This window comes from Betta splendens, chromosome 1, assembly GCF_900634795.4.
Source record: "Betta splendens chromosome 1, fBetSpl5.4, whole genome shotgun sequence".
NCBI lineage: Eukaryota > Metazoa > Chordata > Actinopteri > Anabantiformes > Osphronemidae > Betta > Betta splendens.
The window spans coordinates 3,608,232-3,634,135 of record NC_040881.3 but is presented as its reverse complement, the minus strand read 5'-3'; the positions used below and the strand labels follow the sequence as shown (position 1 = coordinate 3,634,135).

The window sequence follows — 25,904 nt, the reverse complement described above, 5'->3', positions numbered from 1 at the left end:
TTATTATTTTTTATCACTGGGATCAATAATGCATTTATTAAATTTCATTTCCATACCTGGAGGTAAGAATGAACAATTATAGCATCTGAATGTGTTCATCAAACACCCTGCAACAACTGGAACAAGGCACCTGAATTAAAAACGTCATGAATCACCATTGACTTTGTTCTAGCAAATGAATTCAATACAACTAAATCTCATAATATTAATTTAAATGTACATTATGTACTTTTATTAAAACATGTTACTCACTCACTTCCCCACACAAATCACGTACCACAGGTTGATTTGTTATACTGGAAAAAAATATATAAAACGTGGCCTCACGATATAAAAAAATGCACTGCCCCAGTTCCCTTTTACAAAAACAACGACTCCACAAGGAGCTTCATATTAGCACCATGATGACTTACACTATAATATACATCAAGTCAATTATAACAACACAATTACAAGAACAAACGAAAACATCACAACACACTGAGGTTTGACAGCCAGAATATTGCTGGAACGTGGATGTACGTGATTTACTGATAAAGTTTGGAAATGTGCATATTATTGTGGGAAGTGAGTGCAAAGGTCAGTGAATAGAAATGTGGAAGCACCAGTCGCTCCTTCTAAAAGGAACGCAACCAATACAGGCGAGCGAATACATCTAGCGAATCTGAAAATGAGCGAAGCAGCTGCAAGACTTTAATTAATGTATGAACTGAGGAAAGTCTGCGAGGATGAATGTGAATAAAATAACAGGTTTAGAAGATCGAACACTGATGAAGGTAAATCCATTTATAAATATGCTGCACCAGACAAGTCTTGAATGTAGTTTTTCCCTGCATGTAAAAAGTGTCCATGGCTCCTTTTCCTACTAAATTGCTCCTGTTGTAATTTCCTCCTCCAGAGCGAGCTAGCCGTTGTAGCAGACCGGGCCAACTTGGAAACCGAATTTCTGATTCCCATTTCCGAAGTCTGAGACGGCGACGTCGACGACGGGGAGTGTGTTGGACAGCGGGGCGTCAAACTCCAACAGCGTCCTCTCCTGCCCCGAGCGCGTCTGCACAGAACACAGGAACAGGGTCAGAGGACAGGCGTCCCAGCAGCCAATGACAAGGACTCACACGGCAGCCAATGACAAGGACTCATGCAGCAGCCAATGACAAGGGCTCACCTGGCAGCCAATGACAAGGACTCATGCAGCAGCCAATGACAAGGACTCATGCAGCAGCCAATGACAAGGACTCACCCGGCAACCAATGACAAGGACTCACCCGGCACCCAATGACAAGGACTCATGCAGCAGCCAATGACAAGGACTCATGCAGCAGCCAATGACAAGGACTCACCTGGCAGCCGTCGTACAGTGCAGTGATGTAGTGCGTGCTCTCGTGCGTGAGCTCGGCGCCATCGCTGCCCCTGAAGCGCAGCGCCAGCTCATGGCTGACGGTGGAGGCGTGCAGCCAGGCCGCAGAGTTGAGGCAGTGATAGGTGAAGCTCTGCCGGGCTGTGGCGCTCAACAGCTTCAGGAACGTTAACTGGACAGTGCTGACTGGAACTCCATCTGACCCGGAATAGGAAAACTGGAAGGCACCAGAGAAATGACATGAGATGAGATCCTGTGATTAAACATCCACTAATGGAAATGTCTGGGATTGTTTGAGCACTGGATTATCACATTATTACACTAAACAGAGAAGCGTTGCTCTATCAGCTCCTTCTTAAAAATGAATGTTTTAATGATATCTGTCATCAAACATGGATGATGGTTAATAAGACATAAACACAAATTAATATCTGTGCATTTTACCAGACGTTAAGGTGCTACCTATTTATTTAGTGGAGTAAAAGCTGTGGCATGAAAAACTATCACACTGTACCTGTCTTCCTTTTCTGAAGTTACTGTACCAGGTGCCAGGCTTTTCTCCTTTCCAGGCTGCTAACTTCACCTGGTAGTTCACAAACAAAAACACTCATTCTTGAAGCCAGTGAATTTTGACAAAAACTATGATAAAGTTATGGTTAGGGTTACAATAAATGAGTCATATTTGGAAAAGACATTGGTTTTGAACAGTTCATATTAAACAAACTCTTCATTTATACTGACCGATTGAAACTTCTTGTCCGGATGCAGACACGTCTCTCCCTGCGCAGTGAAGTTACAGAACACCTTGAAGGAGTCTCTATGGCAACCCTGGTTGGGATCTATCCAGAACTCACCTGCAGTGAGAGAAACAGCAAACCACAGACGCAGTTGACACAAGAGGAACACACTTGTTGAGCTGAGTAGAGATAATGAGGCTAGACTTGTTGACAGAAAGACGGCGATAAACACAGACTGGTGAAGGTACCGTTGGGCAGGTCTGGATTTAGGAGCCAGAGCTCCTTGCAGGTGCGAGCAGGGCTTTGGTACGTCCCCTGAGGGCTCCGCAGACCTTCCACCTCCTTCTTCATAGAGGACAGAGATTCAAAGACTTCCCCCATGCCTTTGCCCTTCTTCACCGACCCATCCTGGTTTGCCTGGTCCCCTTGAATCCATTCTTCCTCTTCCCCATCATCTTCCTCTTCAAAAGCAGCACCGTCCACCACAGTGTGGGTTCGGCGTCTCCTTCCTCGCTCCGGCAAGCGAGCAATCCCAACAGCAGGCAGTCCCTGAAGGAGACAGTGGGGAAGTGAGATGAAATCACATGCAGTGGATAAGGAATGGAAGTTACTGAAGGTACTAAATGTCAGTAAACAGACTCACTGGGGGTCCTGGTGGTCCTGCAGGCCCAGTGTCTCCTCTGGGGCCTATTGGACCCTAAATACACACAAAAGAGCAGAATTTTTCAGTTTTTAGTGAATATTAGCAGTAAATATTTCAGATGAATAACGACGATGTGTCACCTGGTTTCCTTTGGAGCCCTTTACACCAATGGCCCCCTGTGAAAAAGGAGAGGAGTTAAGAGTGGAAAGTAATCTTCAGTGCAGTGTATATGTACACTAAATGCTGTTAATTAAGCTACTCACAGACAAACCCGTGGGGCCAGGAGGACCAGAGGGACCTGAGGGACCCACCGGACCCTGGTATGAGCCAAAAGAGAGAAAAATGTCAAGAAAACAAATCCTGATAGAGGTCAATACATGATAGCATGAGGTTTAAAACAATGAGGTAGGAATAATCTGTTTCCTGTAAGTGCAGTGTCTCAGTAGTGTCATTTAGATGTACTGTGATTTAAAAGCTAATTATACAGCAAGCCTGTATTTACATTTTCATGCAGTAACTTTGTAATGAAATTAGAGAATTACAACTCAAATGAACCAGAGAACAGGCTGTTTTCTTTATAATCAACCCTGTGTGTGTTTTCTGAACCTCGTCTCCTTTTGGACCAGGAGGCCCCTGATTTCCTGGGAGCCCTCTGTCGCCCTTCTCTCCAATGTCTCCTGGTGGCCCTATCAGACCTATGAGACCACCATGACCCTGCACAGATGTCACATACAGTGTGACTAAGCCACTGTCCAGATTAGAGTGAAGGTTTATGTGTGTTAACATTCACACACCTTGTCCCCTTTCTTGCCAGGGTCTCCCTTTAGTCCAGGTATCCCTGGTGGACCCTGAGAAGACATGAAAACAATGATGTAGCCAGAAGAATCCGGAAAACATTCCTGTTACAGTTTAGCAATGCTTTTAAAAAGGTCATGTCATCCTACCATGGGACCAGGTGGTCCAGTCTGGCCTAGTGGTCCATTTAAACCCTGCTCACCCTGACACAAACACACAAACACAGAACTATTTTCTTAACCCTATTAATGCTTGGGTTCCACTAATTTAATCTGCCCTTTTAATAAAACTGACTTACAGCAGGCCCGGGGATACCTCTTAATCCTTGAGGGCCTGGTTTTCCAGGGTGCCCCTGAGCACCCACAGGCCCTGTTTTTCCTATTAGACCCTCAAATCCAGGAGCACCCTGAAATAGAAAATAGGTACAACTCCAGGAGCTGAGACAGACTTCAAAAACAAGTCGAAACAAGTTGCCAAGTCTCACCTTTGCACCTTTTAGGCCTTCTTTTCCTTCCTTGCCTGCTTTCCCCAAGTGGCCCTGAAAATGTATTTATATAGCAATTTAACCCCAATCCGTCACGAAGATGCATTGATGCTCAAAAGAACATAAATCCACTTCCTATACCATGGGATAAGGACTAAATTGTTTATTAAACATAGTAAGAAACAGAAATGGAGAGTGAGAAGGACATCAGAGGTTCATGACCACACTGACATAAGTGTAAAAACACACATACTCTTCGTCCAGGAGGCCCAGGTGGTCCAGGTTCTCCTGGTGCTCCTGGTGGTCCCTTGAGATGTAAACAAGCAAGTGATATGTTGTGATTAATGTTTATTACTTCAGCAATGTTGCATGTATCATTGTGTTTGGTGTGTGATATTGAGGAAAGGAGCTCACAGATTTTCCAGGATCTCCTGTATCTCCTTTAGTCCCAGGAAGACCATCCACACCCTAATGTTTGTTTAGAAAAATATACAAAAAAATAAAAAAAAAAATAAAATTGTGTACAATTTGATTTAGTAAAAACTTTTATGGAGAAAAAAGTAATTTATCAGTTTCAAGTGTCCCAGGAGGCCCTAATTATACAGACACAGGAAAACAACATGTTATACAGCTTGTCAATACGTGTTTTTTAGCAAAAGCTGACAAAAATAAATCTTTTTCATTGTAATTTCCTTAAAATGATTTTTTTTGCCAGGATTGATATTGATCTGCAGAGTTCTTGTTTAAATGCAGCTGAGAAAATTTAAATATTGTATTGACATCACTGAACTAAACAAAATGAAACCTTAGCAGGTAAACACTGTATGTTCCTAACGGTAAGGATCCGAAATCTAAGAAACACGAAGGGAAGGATGAGGAGGATAAAAAGAAAGAGCAGGTGCTCACATTGGGTCCAGGTTCTCCCTGCTGTCCGAGGTCCCCAGTGAGGCCTATAGGACCCTGAGGAAAGAATGCAAACTGATCAGACACACAGAAAAATGAAATGAAACACCTTCAGTTACCTGTATCCAAAATTAATGGCATGTAGCCAAAACATAATATTAATAAAATATCTAGCAGAGATTTGGTATTTCTACTACCTACTAGAAAAGAGGTATTTGATTCTTTTCAAAACAAACGATAGTCTAGATTACAAGTATCAATGCATCATAGGGATTTTGCACCTAACCCTGCTCTGAGTTACTGACTTCATTGGATCCTACCACCTACAGTATTTGGGGTGTTTACATTGAACTGTACAGTTGGAGACCACATACTGTACAACGTCCTACGATTTTTAATACTGAAAAACAATTTGGAATTTGGTAGTGTGCTTCTCACAGCGTTGCCCTTGGGTCCGTCCTCTCCTGGTGCACCCCTGGGTCCTGGAGGACCAGCTGCTCCTGGCAGGCCCGAATCTCCCTTCTCTCCCTGGTCTCCTTTTTCTCCCTTAATTTGGACCAGAGAATGAATAATTAGGTGACATGTTCCAAAAGTGGCAACGAGTAACATACTGTTGAGTATTAAAACACATGCTGAATAAGGAAGTGAGCCTCTAAACAAGCAACTCACTGTCTTTCCGGCAACACCAACTGGTCCAGGGTCTCCTGCCTCACCATCCTCCCCCTAAGTAATAAATATACAGAGACATCATAAGAATCAAACTGTTCAGGATGTAATCTACAACATTGCTAGTTTCTGTACCTTCTCTCCAACAATGCCTGGCTGTCCGATCATCCCTATTCGACCAGTTGGACCCTGAACAAGGCACAAATGAGTTTCTTCAGTGTGAAGTAAGTGAGTGCTATGCAAGGATTTCTCTAAGACTTGCCTGTCCTCCTATAGGTCCTTGAGGGCCAGTGGGACCTTGTTGTCCCGGTGGACCCTAAAACCAGGTATATAACATTGAAGAAATGTTTCATTGTTTATACAAAAGTAAAGTTTGATGTGAATGAAAGCATCAACCAGAATATGAGCTCACCATTAGTCCCACATGTCCACTCTCACCCTTTTCTCCAGGCAGACCGGGTATGCCCTGCGATACGCACAAAATTAAATGTCAACACAGGGCTTGGTGTCCATTCATAACACATAATTTCAACTGAGTGACTATTGCAAATTGTACCTGTAAACCTATCGGTCCATTAGCACCTTTAAAGCCCCGGGGTCCCTCATCTCCTTTGGGGCCATACATGCCCTGCTGTCCTCGAGGACCTGGCAGTCCATCTACACCCTACAACACAAAGGGCAGTAACAAAACATGTGAATTTATTTACAACAAATGGTTGTCTTTGTTTTTTTACTTACAGGGAGTCCTGACTGACCCACAGGGCCCTGAGTACCAGTGGGGCCTGGAGGACCCTGTGGAAAAACAAAGCCACAGTGATCAGTCAAACATAAAGGAAACCTGTACGATGATGTATGCTCCAGTTGAATACTCACTGCTTCTCCTTTGTCTCCTTTGCTGCCTTTTTGTCCAGGTCCTCCTTGCTCTCCCTGTGGTCGCACACAAAAATTAGCAGAACAGATGCAACACACAATGTCTTTGACTCGTACCGTATAGTTTACCTTATCGCCATCATCTCCTGGAGGTCCTGCAGGGCCTGTAGCTCCAAGCATCCCTAAAGGTCCCTGCTCTCCATCCTGACCTGCTGGTCCAATAGGACCTTTCTCTCCCTGGCACAGAAATACCAACATTGTACATGTGTTCTTCCTCCATTTTAAACTTATTGATTTAAAAAAACAAATGTCACCAACAATGAATTGATTCTAATGGGAAGAATTACTACAATTAGCAAAAATTATACAACACAGAAGAAAAGAGACTGATTACAGGCTCCCCCTTCTCTCCCATCGGTCCTGGTCCCCCAATCGACCCAGCCCGACCAGGCTGTCCAATGGCTCCAGCTGCTCCAGAAGGGCCCCTTTCACCTGCAGCCCCCTAAAGACACAAATATAGATTTAATTATCTTTAAATAAAATCAATGAAGCAAAAACATTTGTTAACAAACAAAAATACATTTGTATTTAATAGCACAGGCTTGTAATGTAACTCACTGTGGGTCCTGGGGCTCCTGTAGGTCCTAATCCACCTTTCAGTCCGGGGGGTCCCTGAGAAGATGAAACATAATTTGTACCATATACAGTAGCTGGTACATTCTAGAATATTAAACATCTAACTAATTTGTGTGTATTACCATAATTCCAGGTATGCCTCTGCTCCCCCTGAACCCTTTCAATCCTGCAGGACCATTCTTTCCAGATACCCCAGTCAGACCTGGATCACCCTAAGAAAACAAAAGTTTAAAACTAGCACACAAATGATGAACTTGAGATGAGGATCATTGTTACTATGTAGACCTACCTTGCCCCCTTCCTTCCCAGCAGCCCCAGGTAAACCATGCTCTCCAGGTACGCCAGGTGCCCCAGGGTGACCTCGGTCCCCTGGTGAGCCGGGTTCTCCTGATTTCCCCTGAACACAAACTAGTCAATAAAGTACAGCAGTGGAGAAATATTACATAACCCAACAGATGTTAGAGATTTGTTTTGCTCACCTGTGGACCTACAACCCCTGTAGGCCCAGGAGGCCCTGTCTTCCCTTGGAATCCCTGTAGTTGTGGAAATATCAGAATAAAATATACGTATACATGTGTTTAGTGAAGAAATAGAAACTCTCACAAACTCACTCACCGGCTCTCCTCTTTGACCTGGGTGCCCTGGAAGCCCATCCTTTCCAGCTGGACCCTGAACACATATGCAGACACCAAATAGTGAGATGGTGATTACATCTGAGTCTGAGTGCCATACACAATGCTAGCATTTTATTCACTGAGTTGTCAAATATTCAAGAAAGCAAACAGAAAATACTGTACAGAATTATAGGATAGAAAAGAGATTTCTTTGCAGTGCAATTCTGACATTTTCCTTATGGAAAACGCTAGTATGCAGGCAGCACAACATAAAATTACACTGTTTTACTATTCAGTAAAAGTAAATTTAGTTCAAATGTAAAATAGCTGAATAAGCCTGACAATATAATATATCCTAAAATATACCTGTGTACTCAGTGCTTACATAGCACCAGCATTCATGGACTAATCTATCACCATGCATTGTAAATTTTAATGAGTTTTCTCCCAATAAGCCTCTGAAGAGTGGCGGAGTAATCCTGGATAATGACTTTTGTGATAATGTATAAATCTGTGTTGTCTCTCACCACTGATCCTTTAGGTCCTGGCTCCCCATTTCTCCCTTGTGGTCCTTGAGGACCCTAAGAACATTTCACGCAGTGTAACAGGTTATCAATCTTTATTGATCAATCGATGTGACACATTAACAAGGATTTTCTTACCCGTTCTCCTGGGGAGCCTGGGGGTCCATCTTGTCCCGATGTGCCCTATGAAAAGTAAAGAGAAGTGATAAACAGAATGAGGGGAACACAGTTGGTAGAAAAAGTGTATTTATCTGCCAAACAGATAAGTTTGACTGAGATGAGTAAGCTCACCTTATCTCCTGATTTCCCTGTGGGCCCTCTTGCCCCCCTGGCACCTCGGGCACCCTACAAACAAGAGACCAAAGAGACAAGGACGCATTCACATAGGTCAACTGTTTAGTAAGTACTGTTATGACTCACTAAGCACTTATCGCTTTACTGTGTCAGTCAACACTAGAACATTTAGGTGGAATCTGCTGGACAAGGAACACGATGTGCGAGAGAAACAGTCCTCAATATGACAGCATCATGGGCATTTGTCACGGCTGTTTTTACTCCCTCATTGCATCTAACAGTTGTATCTTAGCAACTGTACTTTTTTCCTGTTTACAATTTTAAGCAGCAACCTGAAATACGATAATGAAGCAGTAAAGCAGGCTTGTAACAGGACTACTCCCCTCTGCTTTGAGAAGCAAAGGCTAATGGAATGGAAGAGTGGGCAACTGAGCAGCGGGTCTAAAACTTTGGCCTCTATTACCAATCACCTCATCCACCTGGCTTTAAAGAGCTTTCTGAAAATCCCCCGTGGGAAAATAGACCTGCTTTGCTTAGATCAACACTTTCTGTAAAACCCATTACCTATTGAATTCAATAATGTTTTAACTCATAGCACTCACATTTGGCCCCCTCTGGCCAGCGGTTCCTGGTGGTCCTGCAGGACCCTGGGCAAAAGCACAAAGGGTTGGATTTAAGCAGGAAAACCTTTCCCAGATCATCAGCATTTTGAATCACTCACCTTTTTCCCCTTCTCTCCTACGACACCCACAACACCAGGAAACCCATCAGAACCCTAAGAAGACAAAGAAATTATGTAACATTTGGACAATTTACGTGAATTAATCTTGAATTGCTTTATTTATTATACCTTAGGCCCCTGTCGTCCTGGATATCCTGGCAGCCCAGGAACTCCCAATTTTCCCTAAAAAAAATTATAAATTTTCCATATAAGATGGCACAAAATTTTTTTTCAACACGCTCGCTTAGCTTTATACCTTCTCTCCAGAAACACCAGATGGGCCAGCATCTCCTTGCGCACCCAGCTGGCCTTTGGGGCCCTCAGGTCCATCTTCTCCTCTTCCACCTGGAGCTCCATTGTCTCCCACATCCCCCTTTGATCCCATCTCTCCTTTGGCCCCTGGAAAACCATCCTCTCCCTGCAGACAGAACAAAGTGGTGGAGAGAGCGGCGCAGAAAATCACATTTAATAGACAACATGAAATCACAGATGGCAGAGAAAATGACAGGATGCTGAAGCTGATCTGTGGGGTAATATATTTTTAGACAACGTAATATTTTTAATGCACCACTTTTCTGTTTTCCTCACCTTCTCGCCTTTGCTTCCCTTTAATCCCCGGATTCCATCTGCTCCCTGTCAAATGGGAACAAAAACAAAGTGAGATTCATCATGAAAACTGGAAAAAACAATATTACTGGCTGATCCTGATATTAGAATGAAGCTCCTGTATGATAAACAAGACAATGTTCACACTTTAAATGACCCATAAAATCTGTGATGTTTTCAATAGAATTGTCACTAAATGCAAAGTCAATGTGTTTATCAAACAAAAGAGTATTTTTTTTACTTGCAAAAGAGCAAGGACCAAACAAACTAATCCTCTTGTTGTCACAGGCTCTTATCTTCCTTGATTCATATAAAAATTTTCTTCAACATTGCTGTTAAGTTGGAGGGAATCTGAATCACAGTTAGTAACAAATAATAACTTGTCCTGTAACAGTCACAAATTCCTGGTATCACAGCCTCTTCTGATTTGCAAACTCTACCTTCACGCCTCGCTGTCCAGGGTATCCAACAGGCCCCTGAACTCCTGGAGGACCCTACCAATGAAAACACACAATGAGACGACTGACACCTCACATCAACTAACAACAGCAACACATTATGCACCACACACGCACGCACACAAACACACACACACACATCTACGTGCAGACTTACTGGCAGCCCCTTTTCGCCTGGTGTACCTTCCCTTCCAGGATGTCCCTGTGGACAAGAGATCCTTACAGCAGGTGGGCATTTACAGTAGCTCTGATTGGAAGCTTGGATTCAGCGCTGGGGAATGTTTTCTGTCAGTAAGAGTTATTTGAAGACCAGATCTATATGTACTTACAGGTGGCCCATCATTTCCAGGTAAACCCTGCGTCCCTTTCTTTCCCTGAGGCCCCTTTTAAGACAAAAGAAACAAAACAGAACAGTCAATTAATCAAAGCTTCCTCAGCCAGACTGTAAAATTGTAAGAAAATGCCTCATTACCTTATCTCCTGGCAGACCCACTAACCCCTGTGGACCAGGAAAGCCCTGTAGGTGAGAGTGGGATTAATATTTATTTGTATGTATTTATGTCAGACAGTTACTCTTGTGAGTACAGTATGTGCTCATACCACGATTCCAGGGTTGCCCTGTTGTCCAGGTGCTCCGATTTCTCCCGGCGGTCCCTGTGCCAACATGAAAAACGCTGCAGCAAATGATTCCTCATCCTCTACTGCTCGATATTTTTGTTTTTACTTACAATGTTTCCCTTTGAACCTTGAACGCCGTCAATTCCTCTAATTCCCTGTGAGGAAAGAAACAAAGATCGTTAGTAGTTAAGGAAAAGGAAAGTTTTTACTCTGTCCGTCTTTGAGTACATGCGTGCAGCCTTCATTTTAAATTGCCTCGGAAAGTACAGAAGCTTTTCCATTAAGAAATAAGAGGATGCTGAAGGAGGATGTGCGAGTTTAAAAGCAGAGGAGCTTCCAAACCTGTAATGCACCTATTAATTTGGCTGTATGGCTTTTTTTCTGTAAACTCCCTAATGCTAAAACATATTTTTAATATCTGACAAGAGCGAAACATAAGCAGCTCTGCCTTCTTTTATATTTAACAAGGAGCTCCTGAGGCTTATTGCAGGAGCTCTGTGGGACCACTGTACAACTAAAGGAAGTGAAAATTATCAGCCACCCAGCTGACTTAGTTACCGTTTCCTCGCCCGGGGCGTCTATTACTAAATTATGCAACGGGTATAAATATGTAATTTAAACACCCTCAGTTGTTAACAAGTGCTAACCCGTGTTGCTACAACTGCAAAGACACAGTAAGTTATGCAAACAACAAAGAAACCGCTTCAGGTGTTTGGGAGGTGATGTTGTATTTGGCAGCGAGGCAGTGATTTTCTTAGACATACATCCAGGTATGTTCAACACATGGAAAGCGATTAATGCTGTGATTAGACGTTATCTTGTAGCGTCATCTGACAGTGGAACCACAGTCAGATTTACATTTACATGTTTTTTTCCATCCAGATCAACTGACAGAGGAAGGAAAAACACAGCATCTCCTGTATGTCAGGGTCCAACGTTTATTGTAAACATCACAAGACACTTTCTGTAAGTGCCAACGTAATAATGCAAAAACTAAATTTTGTGATTAGTTAAATAACTAATTCAAACACTGCAGGACCATTCATCTGGTGTCTGTGTGGTGCAGGGACCACCAGGAGCCACCCTGGTGAGTGAGACAGGCCTCTGACAGAAAGGTTTAGTATTGTTTGCTCGTATTCCTGTTAGCGGTGTCCTGTAATAGCTGATATGGAAGGTGATGAGGGTGAGGGGAAGCATTAGCATTGTAAGGTGTAGATCTAAACGGGTAAAAAGGTTTGGCTGGTCCTCTATCCAAGAAGAGACTTGTGAGAGACAGATTTATCCATGAATGGTGAAAGGAAAAGGTGTTTGAGAAAGTCCATGGTAAAAACAAGGCATGTAACATGAATGAAGAAGAGAAGAAGACTGAGAACAGAGCCCTGAGGCACTAAGATGGAGAGAAATACTGCTACAGCGTGTGTGTGTGTGTGTGTGTGTGTGTGTGTGTGTGTGTGTGTGTGTGTGTGTGTGTGTGTGTGTGTGTGTGTGTGTGTGTGTGTGTGTGTGTGTGTATCATACTGTACGTAAGAAAAAAAATGCATGTATGAACTTCAGACTCACAGGCTGACCTGGTGGACCAGCACGACCTCTGGGGCCGTTCAGACCCCTCGAACCCTGAAACATGAACACAAAACATCACAAAAAACATCACTTACTTCCAGTAAGTTCAACAGAGGGTTGAGAGAAAATCGGCATTCAGTTGTAGAGTTGTGGGTGGAATGCGTATATTCACAAGTACACTGCTGCACATGTTAGTGCATAAACACTCACAGCATCACCTGGTTGACCTCTTGGTCCAGGAGGCCCCTCTGAACCCTGTGACAGACATGCGCATTAATACTGTACGTTCATACAGAAATGGACCTCCACATAATGAATCTGTATTATTATATGCCACAGTTTCTTACTTTTTCTCCTGGCTCTCCTAGAGGACCTGTTGGGCCTGGCTTGCCCCTGTAACCCTAAGAGAATACAGATGCAGAGGCTGGCATTTGGTTTCACGAATTCAACTCACTGACTGAGCGAGACAACCTACTTTATGCCCCTTGTTTCCAGGAAGACCAGGCAAACCATCGAACCCTCGATCCCCCTGAGAAAAAGAGACGGATGAGGTCGGACTGAGCGGTCAGTGAGTAGCCAGTGTAACCAGCGCGATGTTGTCCTTCTCACCTTTGCACCAGTCTCTCCTACTGCACCACGGCCCCCGTCTGCACCGGCTCGGCCCTAACGCACAAGCAAACGGGTTGCGATATTCCATAGTGATTACAGAGAATTTGAAAAAGGCCCACAGGAAATAGTCTCACCCTTTTCCCAGCTTGTCCGTTCTGACCTGGAATACCCGGCTTTCCTGGAGGACCCTGAGGGGGAGGAATGTGACCAGGTTATAGTGGAGCTGAATCTCAAATGGGCACAGTCATGGGAAGAAAAGCAGCTCGCTCACCGGTGGCCCCATTTCTCCACTGCTGCCTTTCAGCCCAGAGGGACCTGGTCCACCCTGGAAAAAGGTTAAAAAAAGAAAAAAAGGTCTGTCTACACCTTCCTTTTTTAACACTTATAGACAAACAGAACTCAGGGTGCCATCAGGTTCATCTGTTAGATAATCTGCAACAGGTGTCCACTTTCAGAATCCTCCTGCAGCTGTTAATCCTCAGTCGTAGATCACCTGATGTAAATCTATCTCCCTAAATCTATTATGTAATTACATGCAGCGCTTCATGTTGAGTCATGGTGGGGTAATGCTGTCATTATGAAATACAACGTACTGTAATATTTCACCTTGGTTCAAATACTGAACCAAATAAAAAAACAGATACAAAAGCCTTAGTAGTAGTAGTAGTAGTAGTAGTAGAGTTTAATCAGTTATAATGTGCTTAATCTGCTGCTGTATCATGCAATTATTATTTTAAATTGTTTAAAAGGTTTTGTTTTTATTCAGAATGAGCATAAGGTATTTTAGGAAGATGACCACACACTAAACTGTGATTCCACTCACCAGGGGTCCAGGTCTTCCCCTAAGGCCCAGTGGTCCTGGAGGTCCCTTCATAGCCAGCTAGAAGAGGGAGAAGTTAGACAGAGACAAATGCAAAGACAGAATCCACACCAGCCCAGTGTGGCAGCTTCAAGTGTAACTGTGTGAACCTTGGTCTGCTGCAGGATGGCCTGGGCCTGAGCCTCCTGTGCTGACACCACAGCTCCTGTCCTCGGGTCGCCACCTGACTGAAACTGCAGGAGCGTGGACACAAACACAGAGAAACAGGTGTCACGCGCCACCCAGTGGCCAAAGCACGGCCTTTCTCCTCAAAAGACATGTACAGTATGAATTAGTGCACAGTCACAGAGTAATTAACACTCATGCTTCTGCATAAAGGATCCGTAGACTGTCAAGCAAAGGGTTAATCTGTGCTCCAGTCTGGGGCCAGCCCATTCCCTGTTGCAGCATTCAGACATTTCATTTGGCCCGAGGCTCCGTTAAGGGTTAAGAGTACCAAATAACTGCAATAGCAACACCACCGCAGTTTGTGAGGCCTCCGGCAGCGCAGAAATAACAACATGTTACCGGTATGAGCATGATGTTTCCTGGGGGGCCCGGGATCCCATCAGCTCCGTTTAGGCCTGGCAGCCCTGGAGGGCCCTGAGATCAAACCGACACTTACACAGAGGCCAAAAATGTTGGATTCATTCACGCACATTCATACAACAGTAAACAGAATGGTCCTAACCAGTTCCCCGGGGTCTCCTCGAGGTCCCACGGGTCCTGTGACTCCAGGAGGTCCTGGCTCCCCCTGGAAACGTTGTACAAAAAGGGTGAGTAGAACTTATTTAACACAGGCCTCCGTCTACGCTCCACACACACGCCTGATATGAAATGTGTGTTATGTAGAAACACTCACTCACCTCAGGCCCCGGAGGCCCATGAGGTCCTGTAATCTGCGTTCCCTGCAGAAAGTCCACAAAGCTCTTTGAGGTTTTGAGATGGCGGTTCTGGTATAGTCCTATTCCTACACTGACTAGTTTAAAAACTTTTTTGACTTTTTTGTTTCACTTCACTGGATTAAGAGTTAACTTGGAAAATAACATGTTAAAAAATCCTTTAGGTAAACAAGTCCTGATTATTAAGGTATAATATAATAATATTTAATAAAAACAGTCCTAATTTCCTCTTTTCAGTCAATTTCATCTTCCCAGCCCAACAAGGACAATGATAATGACGCTGAACAGATTATTTAAATGATCACTAATTAGCTGGTTGTGTTTCTCACCACTCCCAAAACGGCTGGTTCTCCTTTCTCTCCTTTCTCTGGTATGTCCTGATGAGAGGAGACCTCGGTGTGAGACAGGGTTCTGACCCGGGTTCATTTACGTGGACCTCACTGTTGGACTGTACCTGTGCGCTGAGAGAGAACTCCCTCTCCCTCTCTGCTGGGCCGTAGCGCTCATCGTACTCGTCTTCATATTCGTACTCGTTGACGTGATAGAAGTCCGTCGCGTTGTCGTCGTCCTCGTACTCGACGATCTGTCGGACGCAGGCGAGGCGTTTAACGCAGGCGACGCGTGACGCTGAGCGAGCGCCGCTGATGCTGCCTCACCTCGTACTCCGTGACATTGGGTCCTGCGGTCACCGTGGAGACAGAGGCGCCGTCGTAGAAGTCGCTGTAGTCGAACTCCTCGAACTCTTGGACCACGTGTTTCTTGGGGACTCGATCCACCTGACGATCACATAAGAGTCAAAACACATGACGGTGTCCACAGAACCTGGCGCGCTGCCTCACGGCGACCCAGGCTCTTTATGGTGGTTCTGATCTCAGCACGGTCCATTGGTGACTGGCTCATTCATGCTTATTGCTCACATAAACCAGAAAAGCTGAAGTGAGAGAGGATCTGAGCAGCACTGGAGCACAGACTGTGGCAAATTACACTGGAACAAATCAGGGAGTGAGTCCACAAAGACGGAGATGGAGGAAATTAATAGCAGTTGTGGGAAGTGAGCATCTGTGCACACCACTAAATACCTGACGGACTCATCACACCCATTCATTAATGTTACCTAGAGGTAAAATGTGGCAGGAATAATTCAGGGCCTTTGTCTTTTTGTGGTAAACTGTCCATAAAAGCATGAAACGGTCCTGGAACCACGGAGGCTGCTGAACTTTTGTCACTCCTCGTGGCTCCATCGTCTGTGATCAGACAGTTGGAACTTGCCTCCTCGGCCTCTGTTAATATGCTGTTGTAGAGCAGCGGCGCGTCGCAGTCGGGGATGTAGTCCTGACAGTACAGCTCCGCAGCTCGGGGGTCGTCGACGATCAGCAGCTGCTGGATGTCGCCCTGCGTCACAGCAGCACAAGCACGTTTGACATTAACGCGGCCACGTGAGCAGCAGCGGTGCCTGTTTGGTACGACGTGTCATCCATTACACTCCTGCCACATCACACGTCTCTGTGTTATTATCGTACTGTATGTGGTAATTCACTCAGACAAGCAGTGACCTAATAATCTTTGCTCTGGAGCTAGTTTTGTCCAGATTGTTTCTCTCAAGCAATTAAATCCAGACGGACACAAACTGCGACTGCAACTGAGACCAAAGAGCAGACTTCACACTCAAGCTCTGTCACAACTACACTGCAACACAAACAAAATGAATTTGTGTGTTTAAAAAATATGAGGCATGTCTTGGCCTAATCTTTTTACATATAACTAAAGTAAGAAACGTCTTGCTTTGAACTTCAGGCTGCAGCACAATGTGCAGTAACTGTCCACAGCCACCGGAGGGCGGTGTCGAGGGACGAGGCTGCGTCGCCATCCATTTTAAACGTGTATAAATCACACACGAAGCAACAAGCAGAGACATCAATGACTGCTGCTGCACACGGAGATCAAACGCCGCGTTCTTCATATTTGTGCGCTGGCCAGACTCACACCGGCCGTGTGTGAACTGGCTCCTTCCCTTTAAATCCTAGTCCGTATTACGTCATCCTCACCTCAAACACGCCCTCGTCCAGCAGGCGCGTCCCAAACACCGTGACTCCCTCGGTGCTGATGCGGGGGTCGTGACCTCGGGGCAGGTCCAGGGTGTCCAGTCTGACGCAGTCCAGGTGGAGCGTCACCGAGCGGCCCTCCACGCTGTAGGCCACTCTGTGCCACCTGGAGGGACGCATGGAAGACGCAGCTTTAAGCACCAGCTCAGGCTCTGGACGCGTTCCTACTGTAGTACATGTGCGATGGCGGCTTTGTGTGAGTGCGGGTGCGTGGCTCCGTGTAGTTACCCACTTGCCATCAGCCAGGTTGATTCTCCTGAAGGTGGGGTAGAGTTCTGGCGGCGGCTGACCCTCGTGGTCTTCATACAGGAAGACGGGGGAGCGGCCGACCTCGAGGCCCAGCTGCTGCGTGCCCTGAGACACAGACGTGGATCGTAGGTGCATTTAAGTAATCCCAGCAACAGTTTGATTCAATTAGAATGATAGCAAAGCATTGAGGAGGATCTGGTGAGACAACGCTTCCGTGCCTGACTGTTTAGTGGTGAATACATGTGGTTTCAGCATCTCGATGCCTACCTGCGAGTCATACAGTGAGAGGAGGAAGACCTGTGAGCCCTTCACAGCCTTAACGGTTGTCATCACTGAGAAGTTCACAGGGAACGGAGAATCTGGAGGACACACGAGGAAAATGAGGAGGACAGTTAATGGGTGTATTGAACTTTCCCACTCAGAGCATATTTGAACTCACCGGGGAAGAGCTGCTTGGTGGGAGCGCTGAGTTGGATCTTCTTGTCGATTTTGAAGGAGAGGTCCGTCTCCTCGCGACTTTTCCTGCTTGTGCACAGACCCGCCTCCAGCGACACGCCCTCCATGTTCTCCGACAGCTCCAGGACCTTCAGGACGTCCACGATGCCGGCGGCTGCGACATGATGGGACGTTTCTATTGTGAGTTCACATTCAGGGCGTTATGTGCTCTCTGCTTCACCCAAGCATCCGTCCGGCGTCATGGAAACCGAGGAACGCTTTTTCTACATATATCAGTAATATCGCATGTATGCTGAGATTTGATGAGAGTCACAGTTAAACCAACCTGTCTTCACACAAAGTAGACAGAAAACATGAACCTCTAACTAATAATAGAAAGGTGTTTGCTAAATGCTGCTAAAGCACATGTGAATTAAAGACAGGTGTGAGGTGCTTTTCTGAAGGTACTGTATGTGTTCATTTCCTCAGGGAGGTTGCTGACATGTCATAAGTCTATGGCGTTTTTATTTAATGAGAATCAAATCAAATTATTCATATTGTTATTGTCTTATTAGCAGCTGATGAAAGGCCTTTCATTGGGGTGCATGAACAACAGTGGGCCTTCTGGAAACTGTTTTGTGATGTTATCGCTGAGACATGCGGGTGATGATGTGGGGCCTATAATTAAGCTGCGCTGTAAACAAACTAATGAATTTCTTTGTCCTTGTTACTCCGTCTCTCCCTTCGAGGGACACGGTCGGTGTAATAACACGATGATAGCAAGCGCACCACAACAGAGGACACACGTTTGTTAGTCGGGAATGACAACAATGAAGCCACAGCTGCAGAAATCCTCAACATGTGCGCCGCGCACACACATTCCACCGAGAATTAGCGGAGAAACGTGCAGCACATTGAAGAGCGGAACGGGCGGGAGGTGGAAAAGAGGCAAACAGAGGAAATGCTGGCTGGAGGAGAGGAGAGGAGAGGAGAGGAGAGGAGAGGAGAGGAGAGGAGAGGAGAGGAGAGGAGAGGAGAGGAGAGGAGAGGAGAGAGAGAGGAGAGGAGAGGAGAGGAGAGGAGAGGAGAGGAGAGGAGGGAGAGGAGAGGAGGGAGGAGAGGAGAGAGGAGAGGAGAGGAGGAGAGGAGAGGAGAGGAGAGGAGAGGAGAGGAGAGGAGAGGAGAGGAGAGGAGAGGGGAGAGGAGGAGAGGAGAGGAGAGGAGAGGAGACGAGACGAGACGAGAGGAGAGGAGGAGGAGAGGAGAGGAGAGGAGAGGAGAGGAGAGGAGAGGAGAGGAGAGGAGAGGAGAGGAGAGGAGAGGAGAGGAGGGAGAGGAGAGGAGAGGAGGAGGAGGAGAGGAGGAGAGGAGAGGAGGAGAGAAGAGGAGGGGAGGGGATGTCTCTACTGGCGTGTCTCCTTTTCACACGTATTTCTGAGTCTTACGTAAACCCTCCATCTGCCTCGCACCTTTCCACGCGCACGCGCATGCGCGCTCGCAGGAGACTGGCACAGCGTCTGGGTCTGAGCTCCAGATGCTGCTGCTCGCCCCGTCGGCGGCGCCAGCTGAACGGCTCCGTCTTCCGTGAGCATCGCGTTCGTTACTCAGCCCATAATGTGCCGGTGAGGCGTCCGGTGGCCTGCGCGTGCTGCGAAACTCCCACGAGCGCGATTTTTTGCTGCTTTATGGCCTGAGAAATGTCTGTAAAAAGCGGACTCTCAGGAGATTAGGTGCGTTGGGTGATTTGTGTTTCCTGCAGCATCAACGTTGACGGACGGTATAAAACACTCCAATGCAATTATTACGCTGCTTAAAGTGAAGAGTTTGTTCCTCTGCTCGGGTTCTGCACTTATTGTGAAAACGCACACGACCTTTAAGGGTTAACACGCGGACGACGTCAGCCGCCGCTCGGCTTGGTTTAAAGGCTTTAAACGGACACGTTGGCTCTGTCCACAGATCCACTTAACGCCTCCACAGCTAATTAATTAACCTAATGTTAGCTCGTTATCGCTCGTTTGTTTAATCTGCACTAAAACTGAGGCGTAAAAACAACGAGGAGCCTCTTGGCCGACGCCGCAGAGCCGCGGTAGCTGCTTTCCTGCGCTCCGTGCACGAGCACTAAGCTCCGACGATCGGCCCGACGGCTGCAGCTGCGCGTTCACGAGGCCGACGAGTCTGCTCCGCTAAGAGGGAGCGAGCACAGACGGGATGTTCAGAGTATTTCTACTTCCCGTCTGCTTCCTGTCATCATAATAACAGAGCATCTTCTGACCCCGTTCACATAAATGAATGAAAACAGGTGTTTGCGAACGTCTCTGTGTCCTTGGAGCAGGACTGTGAGTCTCAGGGAGCCACGGTCGATGAACAGGGGTTTCAGTCTCACATACCGAGAAATGATTGGCAGCACAGCAGCACAGGACAAGATGAGACACGGACCGGGCTCATACTATATATGAACTTTATACATCAGGTAATGTTGATGCGCGAGTAGGTATCGTCCATGTGATGTTTACAGTGCATGCACACACACACACACACACACACACACACACACACACACACACACACACACACACACACACACACACACACACACACACACACACAGCCTCCATCAGTTGCTACTGGTCGATATCCTGAGGCTGTGCATTGTGGCGCGAGGGGCACCACAATCAACATGCACGCACACGCAGAGGACGGGAGATTGAAGCCGAACAACGGGTTTAAACAGACAAAGTTACAGCACCAGCGAATCTTCCATTACAGCAGGAAGCGCTCACATATAGTGTCTTTAGATCTGTGCAGAGATATGGGAATCAGCCCACAGTTATCGACACATCAGAGTCCTGCTTTAAGGGGTTGTTACATAACGACAGTATCAAGTGAAGCCGTCCACCCTGAGAGACGAGGCTGCGGAGCCGACACACTATTCTGTCCTGGTGAACGATGACACGCTGTGTCATTGGCCAGTCAAACCCAACGAAACCTGGACGAGCTTCACTCCAAACTGCCCAAACACGTCTCCGCTCCACAGAAGCCGCAGATTTGGAACAAATAATGTCGCGTATAAATATTCTGTCCAAAAAGCAAAAGGAAACACACGTAAATGGGGCAAAGGCGAAAACAGAACAATGAGACCCATAAAGGCAGTTTCAGGAAGGCTGGATTTTCTGGAAGCCAGATGTCAGACTGATGACTGTTTGTTTGTGTGTGTTTGTAATTAGTCTGTCATTACCTTCGCTGGCTGCAATAACAAGCCTTTAGCACAAACGTTAGCTTAGCTTCTACATCAGGTCAGGCGACAGGTGAGTTTTCGCCCCTTCCTGCCATCACACTCTTTAACTCTTTGGATCTTTCCTCCGCTGAGCGTCCTTTGGTGCATTTCTCGAGCATCTCCTCAAAGACGAAAGCCACGAAAAAGATAAAAAGGGGATGATGAAAAACAGAGTTAGGCAGCACGAAGAGGAAAAGGGGGAAGAATGGGATGGAGGCGCATGTGTTTTCCTTCCTCACATTCTGGCTGGCTTTGATCAAACACACACTGGACCGTCTCCTGCTGGCTGCACACAACCAGCGCACACATGCACCTACTTAGGTCAACTGTTATTGGTAACAGAAAGGGAAAAGGAGGTCCAGAATGACAGACATGTGCTCGTCTCCTTCTAGGAATCTGTGTCAACATCACAGTTGAGGTCTTGTCTCCTCTCGTCCTACACGTCACAGATCCGATCCATCAGAGTCGCTCTTCCTCCCAAACACACATCAAAGACTGCGTCAATATTTGTCATCGCCGACTCCTTCTGGACAGTTACACTTTGCTTTATGTGGCACCGGGCTCTGTTATTACTGGATGTTTCATCGTTCAGCCATTTTGGAGATCAAAGCGGAGCCTATTTTCAAACACAACACTATCACACTGGAGCACAAAGAGCACAGATAAAAAACTAAATGACGATCATCCATCTTCATTGATCTGTATGAAGTATTACTGCATTCAGTATCACACACTAACAAAAGATCAAACAGAGTGTGAAGGTTCGAACCAGTAAAAGTAAATACTAATACCACAATGCTCTAATTGATTAATCCTAAATCCAGTCCATCAGGGACTCGTCTCATGTCAATGCACAAAAACATTTCCCAGTCTCTCATCACCTTCACAGATGTTTTTGGTAAACTGAGGGAGGCTTCGTCTTCGTCTGCTAACTCCAACATAAACAATCGATGGTAGTTCTGACTAAGAAGACTAAAATCTCAACCTTTATGCTTTAAATCTGTCTGAAATTATTTGTGATCAAAACCAATAATTGGATAATTGTGTACTACACAAAGTTAAGCATCGTCTTCAATACAGTCTGTGTTTCGGGTTTTTTTATTTTCGTGCCTTATCATTTGGGGATGAGGGGATTTAAAGGGAACTTGAGATGACTGTGGTTTGGCGGAAGCGTTGGTAAATCGAGCTTTTAGGAAGAAAGAATAAATTCCAACTCCTTGAAAACATATGCACTATAAACGCTGCATTTTACTTATAAACATAGTTTTTCACTAACATTTCTTGTCAGTGAAGCAGATGCTCATTAGTAACAAGGAAACTCCGCTTACTGCATTTCTCCACACTGACTCGCTGCTAACTCACCCAAATATTCAACTGACATCTAACTTTTCAATGTTTAAAGCCTCCTAATGTTGAGTTTTAAGGGTAATGTATTACATAATTCATTTTCATGCAGTGATATGAGACGGTATTTAACATGTTATTGTATGATGTAACATTTTTACATTAGTGGGAATTCATCATTTTGAGCAGCGAATATTTTTCTCTAGGCCAAATGAATCCAGTCAAAGGCCGACACTTACGCTGACACCTAAAGGGAAATGTTAAGAGGAATGTGTGGAGCAGCAACGTTAGCCTCCAAGTCTTTGAAGGAACTGAGGCGTGTATGTACGTGATGTGAAGCCAATATCCACAGTGGAATCCCTGGCTTTCAGCAAGCTCATTAGCCACATTCAGACCAAGTCAGTACTGGATGCATGAAGAGGTGACTGATCGGCTACTGAAACACGTGCAACATGTAAAATCCAAACACAGTTCAGTGGTTGTTGAAAAACTTCAGCTCTGGACTCAACTGGGACCAAAGCATCACTGAGGCGTAAAGCCTGAAAAGAGCCTGTGAATGAACGCTAGCGCTGGGTAGAAAACACCACATCCTGATGCACGGAGCCTCGGCAGGTGACAAAACACCTGCTGCAACATCATGCGGCCAAAAGAGCACCATCTAAACAATTCATAGCAACTGATTTAAAATTTGACTCTAAGTTATTGGACAGTAGCTAAGATAAAAGTCTCTGTTCTTGGCTGCCAGACAGAACACGTGACGCAGGTGTTTTTGTACATGGCATCGATCTTAAACCTGATGTTCTGGCATCAACTGCTCTTGTGCCATAAACCTCAAAGCGTTTCCTACATTAGGACATAAATCAGCTTTATTTTACACTAGAGACCAGGCTGGTTCCAGCTCCGACTCTGCTCCAGCGTCACAGAAGAGATGTAAACCAATCTCAAATACTTGAATACTTCAATGACTTCCAAAGCAACGAGAAGCTCGGGTCAGAGTCTCCTGAGTGCAGCTCCCGAGGCCACACATGACAGACTCATCCTTAACCTGACCACATTACTCACATGTCTGCTATCATAATTTACACCAGCTTGCTGACAGCCAGGTGTGGCCGCATTTGACAGTAAGAAAAAGCCAAGATGAAATGTAACTTGAAGACAGTTTAACGGCAGGTGTTATGAAAGAGTTTGTCCTGGAGCGGAAGAGGAAAAGCAAAAAACAATCTATTGTGTAGATGTATGGGAACGTGTGTGTTTAGTGTTTATTTTACTATCTGTAAACCTGTGTTCGTCTTTACAAGGTAAAATCCAGACCTCCGGTCTGGTCTTCGAACTGCAGGTGTGAGGTGCTACAGGACCCATGTTGACCCCAGATGACCCTAAAGGTCAGGGAGGTCCCGTTAGTCACTTCGGCAATGACTTTCACAGAAAGTGATTGTGTGTGTGTGTGTGCTATTTATCTTAGACTCAGAGGAAGCTGATAACCTTTAAAACGTACATCACTGACACATGGGAATATCAATATCAGTAATTGATGGCTGGCAGGCACATTTTTATGATGGCAGATAGTTACTAATGGCTTAAAGGTTATTGAGACATATCTTAAATTTCTTAGTAGCTTTCAGGGGAAACAGGTGGAAACCACATGGTCGCGTCTCTGCCCAGTCACCTGCTCACTTTTCCCCAAAGAAACATGACGTCTTTCCCGAACAAGTTCAATGAACGATGGATGTGTGGTCAGCTGTGTCTGTAATAATACAGCTGCCCGCTTGATTTGTTCTGGACAATGAATGAACAGAATGTTGAGTATGGAGCCGATGCGCTGCGATCGCTCCTGCTTTCATTTTTAACCGTTTGTCACTATTACAGTGGGTTTGTAAAGGTCAGAGAAGCAGAAATCCTCCTCACTCTCCGCCTCCGTCTTTTCGGCATCACATCCGCAGCACGTGTGGACAGGGTGACACAACATACCACATGCTTTGTGCGCACCAGCAGAACCTGTGTCCAATTTCTTATGATCCTGATAATAGTTTCCAACGCAGGCAGATGCTGAGGCTCAATAGACCACGTTACATGATTTCTAGGCTGATTAATGGATGTTACAGGAAGAAATTGGGAGCTAGCGACAACCTTACAAAGTGAAAAGTGCATGAGTATCTTGTGCGTGTCCAGATCTGAATGAGGTACGACTCAGACTTCGACACACAGTTTTACAGATACAGCCTCCTAATTGCCTCCATGAGTTGTGCACCGCTGCCACTGCTGCGACTGCTTATGTGGAGCGCTCCAGGGCCCGCTGCGCGTAGCAGCCGTCGCCTTCATTTGCCCCAGTGTGTTTCCCATTACCCAGCGGTACATGTTAAACATCCTGTACGCTGCAGTATGAAGCAGTGATGCAGCAGGTATGGCAGGGCAAGTCCAGGCACATTAGGCCTGTGCCTCTCTCTGCTCAGCCAACGTGCACTGGGTTCACGGAGCCCAGACGGGGCAGTTCAGTTCAATACGCTGCAGGGCTGCACAGCGGAGCAGGACGAGCTCATCTCAGAGCAAAGCAGCTCCTCTGGAAGTCAAGAAAATGAAGGAGATCTTTTCCTGAGTGAGGGGAGATTTGTCTGCACTGGACACATGAAATGAAATACACAACGAAATGACCTGGCTCTGGATGCTGGAGATGATTAAAGTCATGCTGAGCAGTGCTTAAACTTTCAAAAACTGAAGAAAGCCACAAGTGACCACTGATATGACACGTGCAAAGGAGGAGGGAGACAGTGAAACCCACAGCGACCTCACTGCAATGCATTTATGAGTAATAAGAATTATGGCTTGCATGCAGAACTATAATGAGAGTTGATCCTACCTGCCCTTGAAGCGCAAACCGCCGCGACGAGCAGCAGCAGCTGCAGCTGCGGCTGCGGCCGTCTATGGCGCTCCGGCCTCCGTCCATCCATCATGTGGCATTAGCAGCTATCGACGCCGCGGCCGGTACTTTCCCTCGCGGCTCCTGGCTCCGCGGGACACCTGCAGTCTGGGGGAACGTCGGCTCTGCACGCGAAAGCCGCTGGATCGCGCTCAGTCCGCGCGTAATGACGCGCACGCCGCCGACTGGCAATTAGGAGCGCGCACGCGTAAAGGCTGGCTTAATTGATGAGCCGTGATGTTCGGCCCCACGTGTAGTCCGGTGTTCGCTGGTTTTGGTCGGGATGGACGGATGGACACTGGACACCGTCGGGGGGAAACGTCCCTTAATCTCGGATGGTCCGTCGTCCTTTACCCGCAGAGCGCCTTCCTGACTTTCTCTCCCCCTCTCCTCCTCTTTCTCTCTGATGTGACCCCTCCCTCCCCAGAGACTCCTGAGGCTCGTGGGGGCTGCGCGGAAACTTCAGTAGAACGCGTGTTACCACCGGCATCATTATTGTGTTAGTGAGTGATTTAAGTGACAATGTGTGTGTCTTCGGCCTGAGAACATGTGGTGGGAAATAAACGTGATGAGGGACTTTGTCTCCATATGAGCTGACACAAAACGTCTAACATGAAGAGTAGAGGCTTGAATCACGTTTCATTGACTTTTCCTCTTTCAGGCTGACAGACACACACATGCACACAAACACACACGAGCACACAAAGCATGCTAGGACAGGACAGCGGTG

At 46.1% G+C, this 25,904-nt stretch overlaps 1 protein-coding gene across 1 annotated transcript; it reads right to left on the bottom strand.

Moving 5' to 3' along the window:
* On the bottom strand, positions 1-25,577 carry LOC114855964 (collagen alpha-1(XI) chain-like). Its single transcript, XM_029151523.3, has 66 exons — positions 25,115-25,577; positions 17,647-17,817; positions 17,475-17,566; positions 17,191-17,312; positions 16,902-17,064; positions 16,126-16,248; positions 15,513-15,632; positions 15,311-15,439; positions 15,186-15,233; positions 14,821-14,862; positions 14,646-14,708; positions 14,483-14,557; positions 14,065-14,148; positions 13,919-13,975; positions 13,367-13,420; positions 13,230-13,283; positions 13,096-13,149; positions 12,962-13,015; positions 12,834-12,887; positions 12,697-12,741; positions 12,487-12,540; positions 11,037-11,081; positions 10,909-10,962; positions 10,781-10,825; positions 10,638-10,691; positions 10,466-10,510; positions 10,291-10,344; positions 9,833-9,877; positions 9,501-9,662; positions 9,374-9,427; positions 9,245-9,298; positions 9,126-9,170; positions 8,521-8,574; positions 8,368-8,412; positions 8,233-8,286; positions 7,707-7,760; positions 7,571-7,624; positions 7,381-7,488; positions 7,214-7,303; positions 7,074-7,127; positions 6,850-6,957; positions 6,585-6,692; positions 6,459-6,512; positions 6,324-6,377; positions 6,142-6,249; positions 5,998-6,051; positions 5,848-5,901; positions 5,721-5,774; positions 5,589-5,642; positions 5,358-5,465; positions 4,923-4,976; positions 4,431-4,484; positions 4,270-4,323; positions 4,017-4,070; positions 3,831-3,938; positions 3,682-3,735; positions 3,532-3,585; positions 3,344-3,451; positions 3,001-3,054; positions 2,878-2,913; positions 2,738-2,791; positions 2,343-2,643; positions 2,099-2,211; positions 1,872-1,940; positions 1,341-1,574; positions 1-1,051 (listed from the first exon to the last, which is right to left on the bottom strand). Exons 1-66 carry the CDS (start codon positions 25,206-25,208, stop codon positions 905-907), a joined length of 5,226 nt encoding a protein of 1,741 aa, XP_029007356.1. The 5' UTR covers positions 25,209-25,577; the 3' UTR covers positions 1-904.
* Positions 25,578-25,904: the final 327 nt, after the last annotated feature.

Coding starts and splice junctions, on each gene's coding strand:
- LOC114855964 (XM_029151523.3), bottom strand. CDS start 25,208: ATGATGGATGGACGGAGGCCGGAGCGCCATAGACGGCCGCAGCCGCAG. Junction 15,234..15,310: donor AGTTCTCTCTCAGCGCACAG/GTACAGTCCAAC, acceptor TCCTCTCATCAG/GACATACCAGAGAAAGGAGA. Junction 3,939..4,016: donor AAGGCCTAAAAGGTGCAAAG/GTGAGACTTGGC, acceptor TTTCTATTTCAG/GGTGCTCCTGGATTTGAGGG.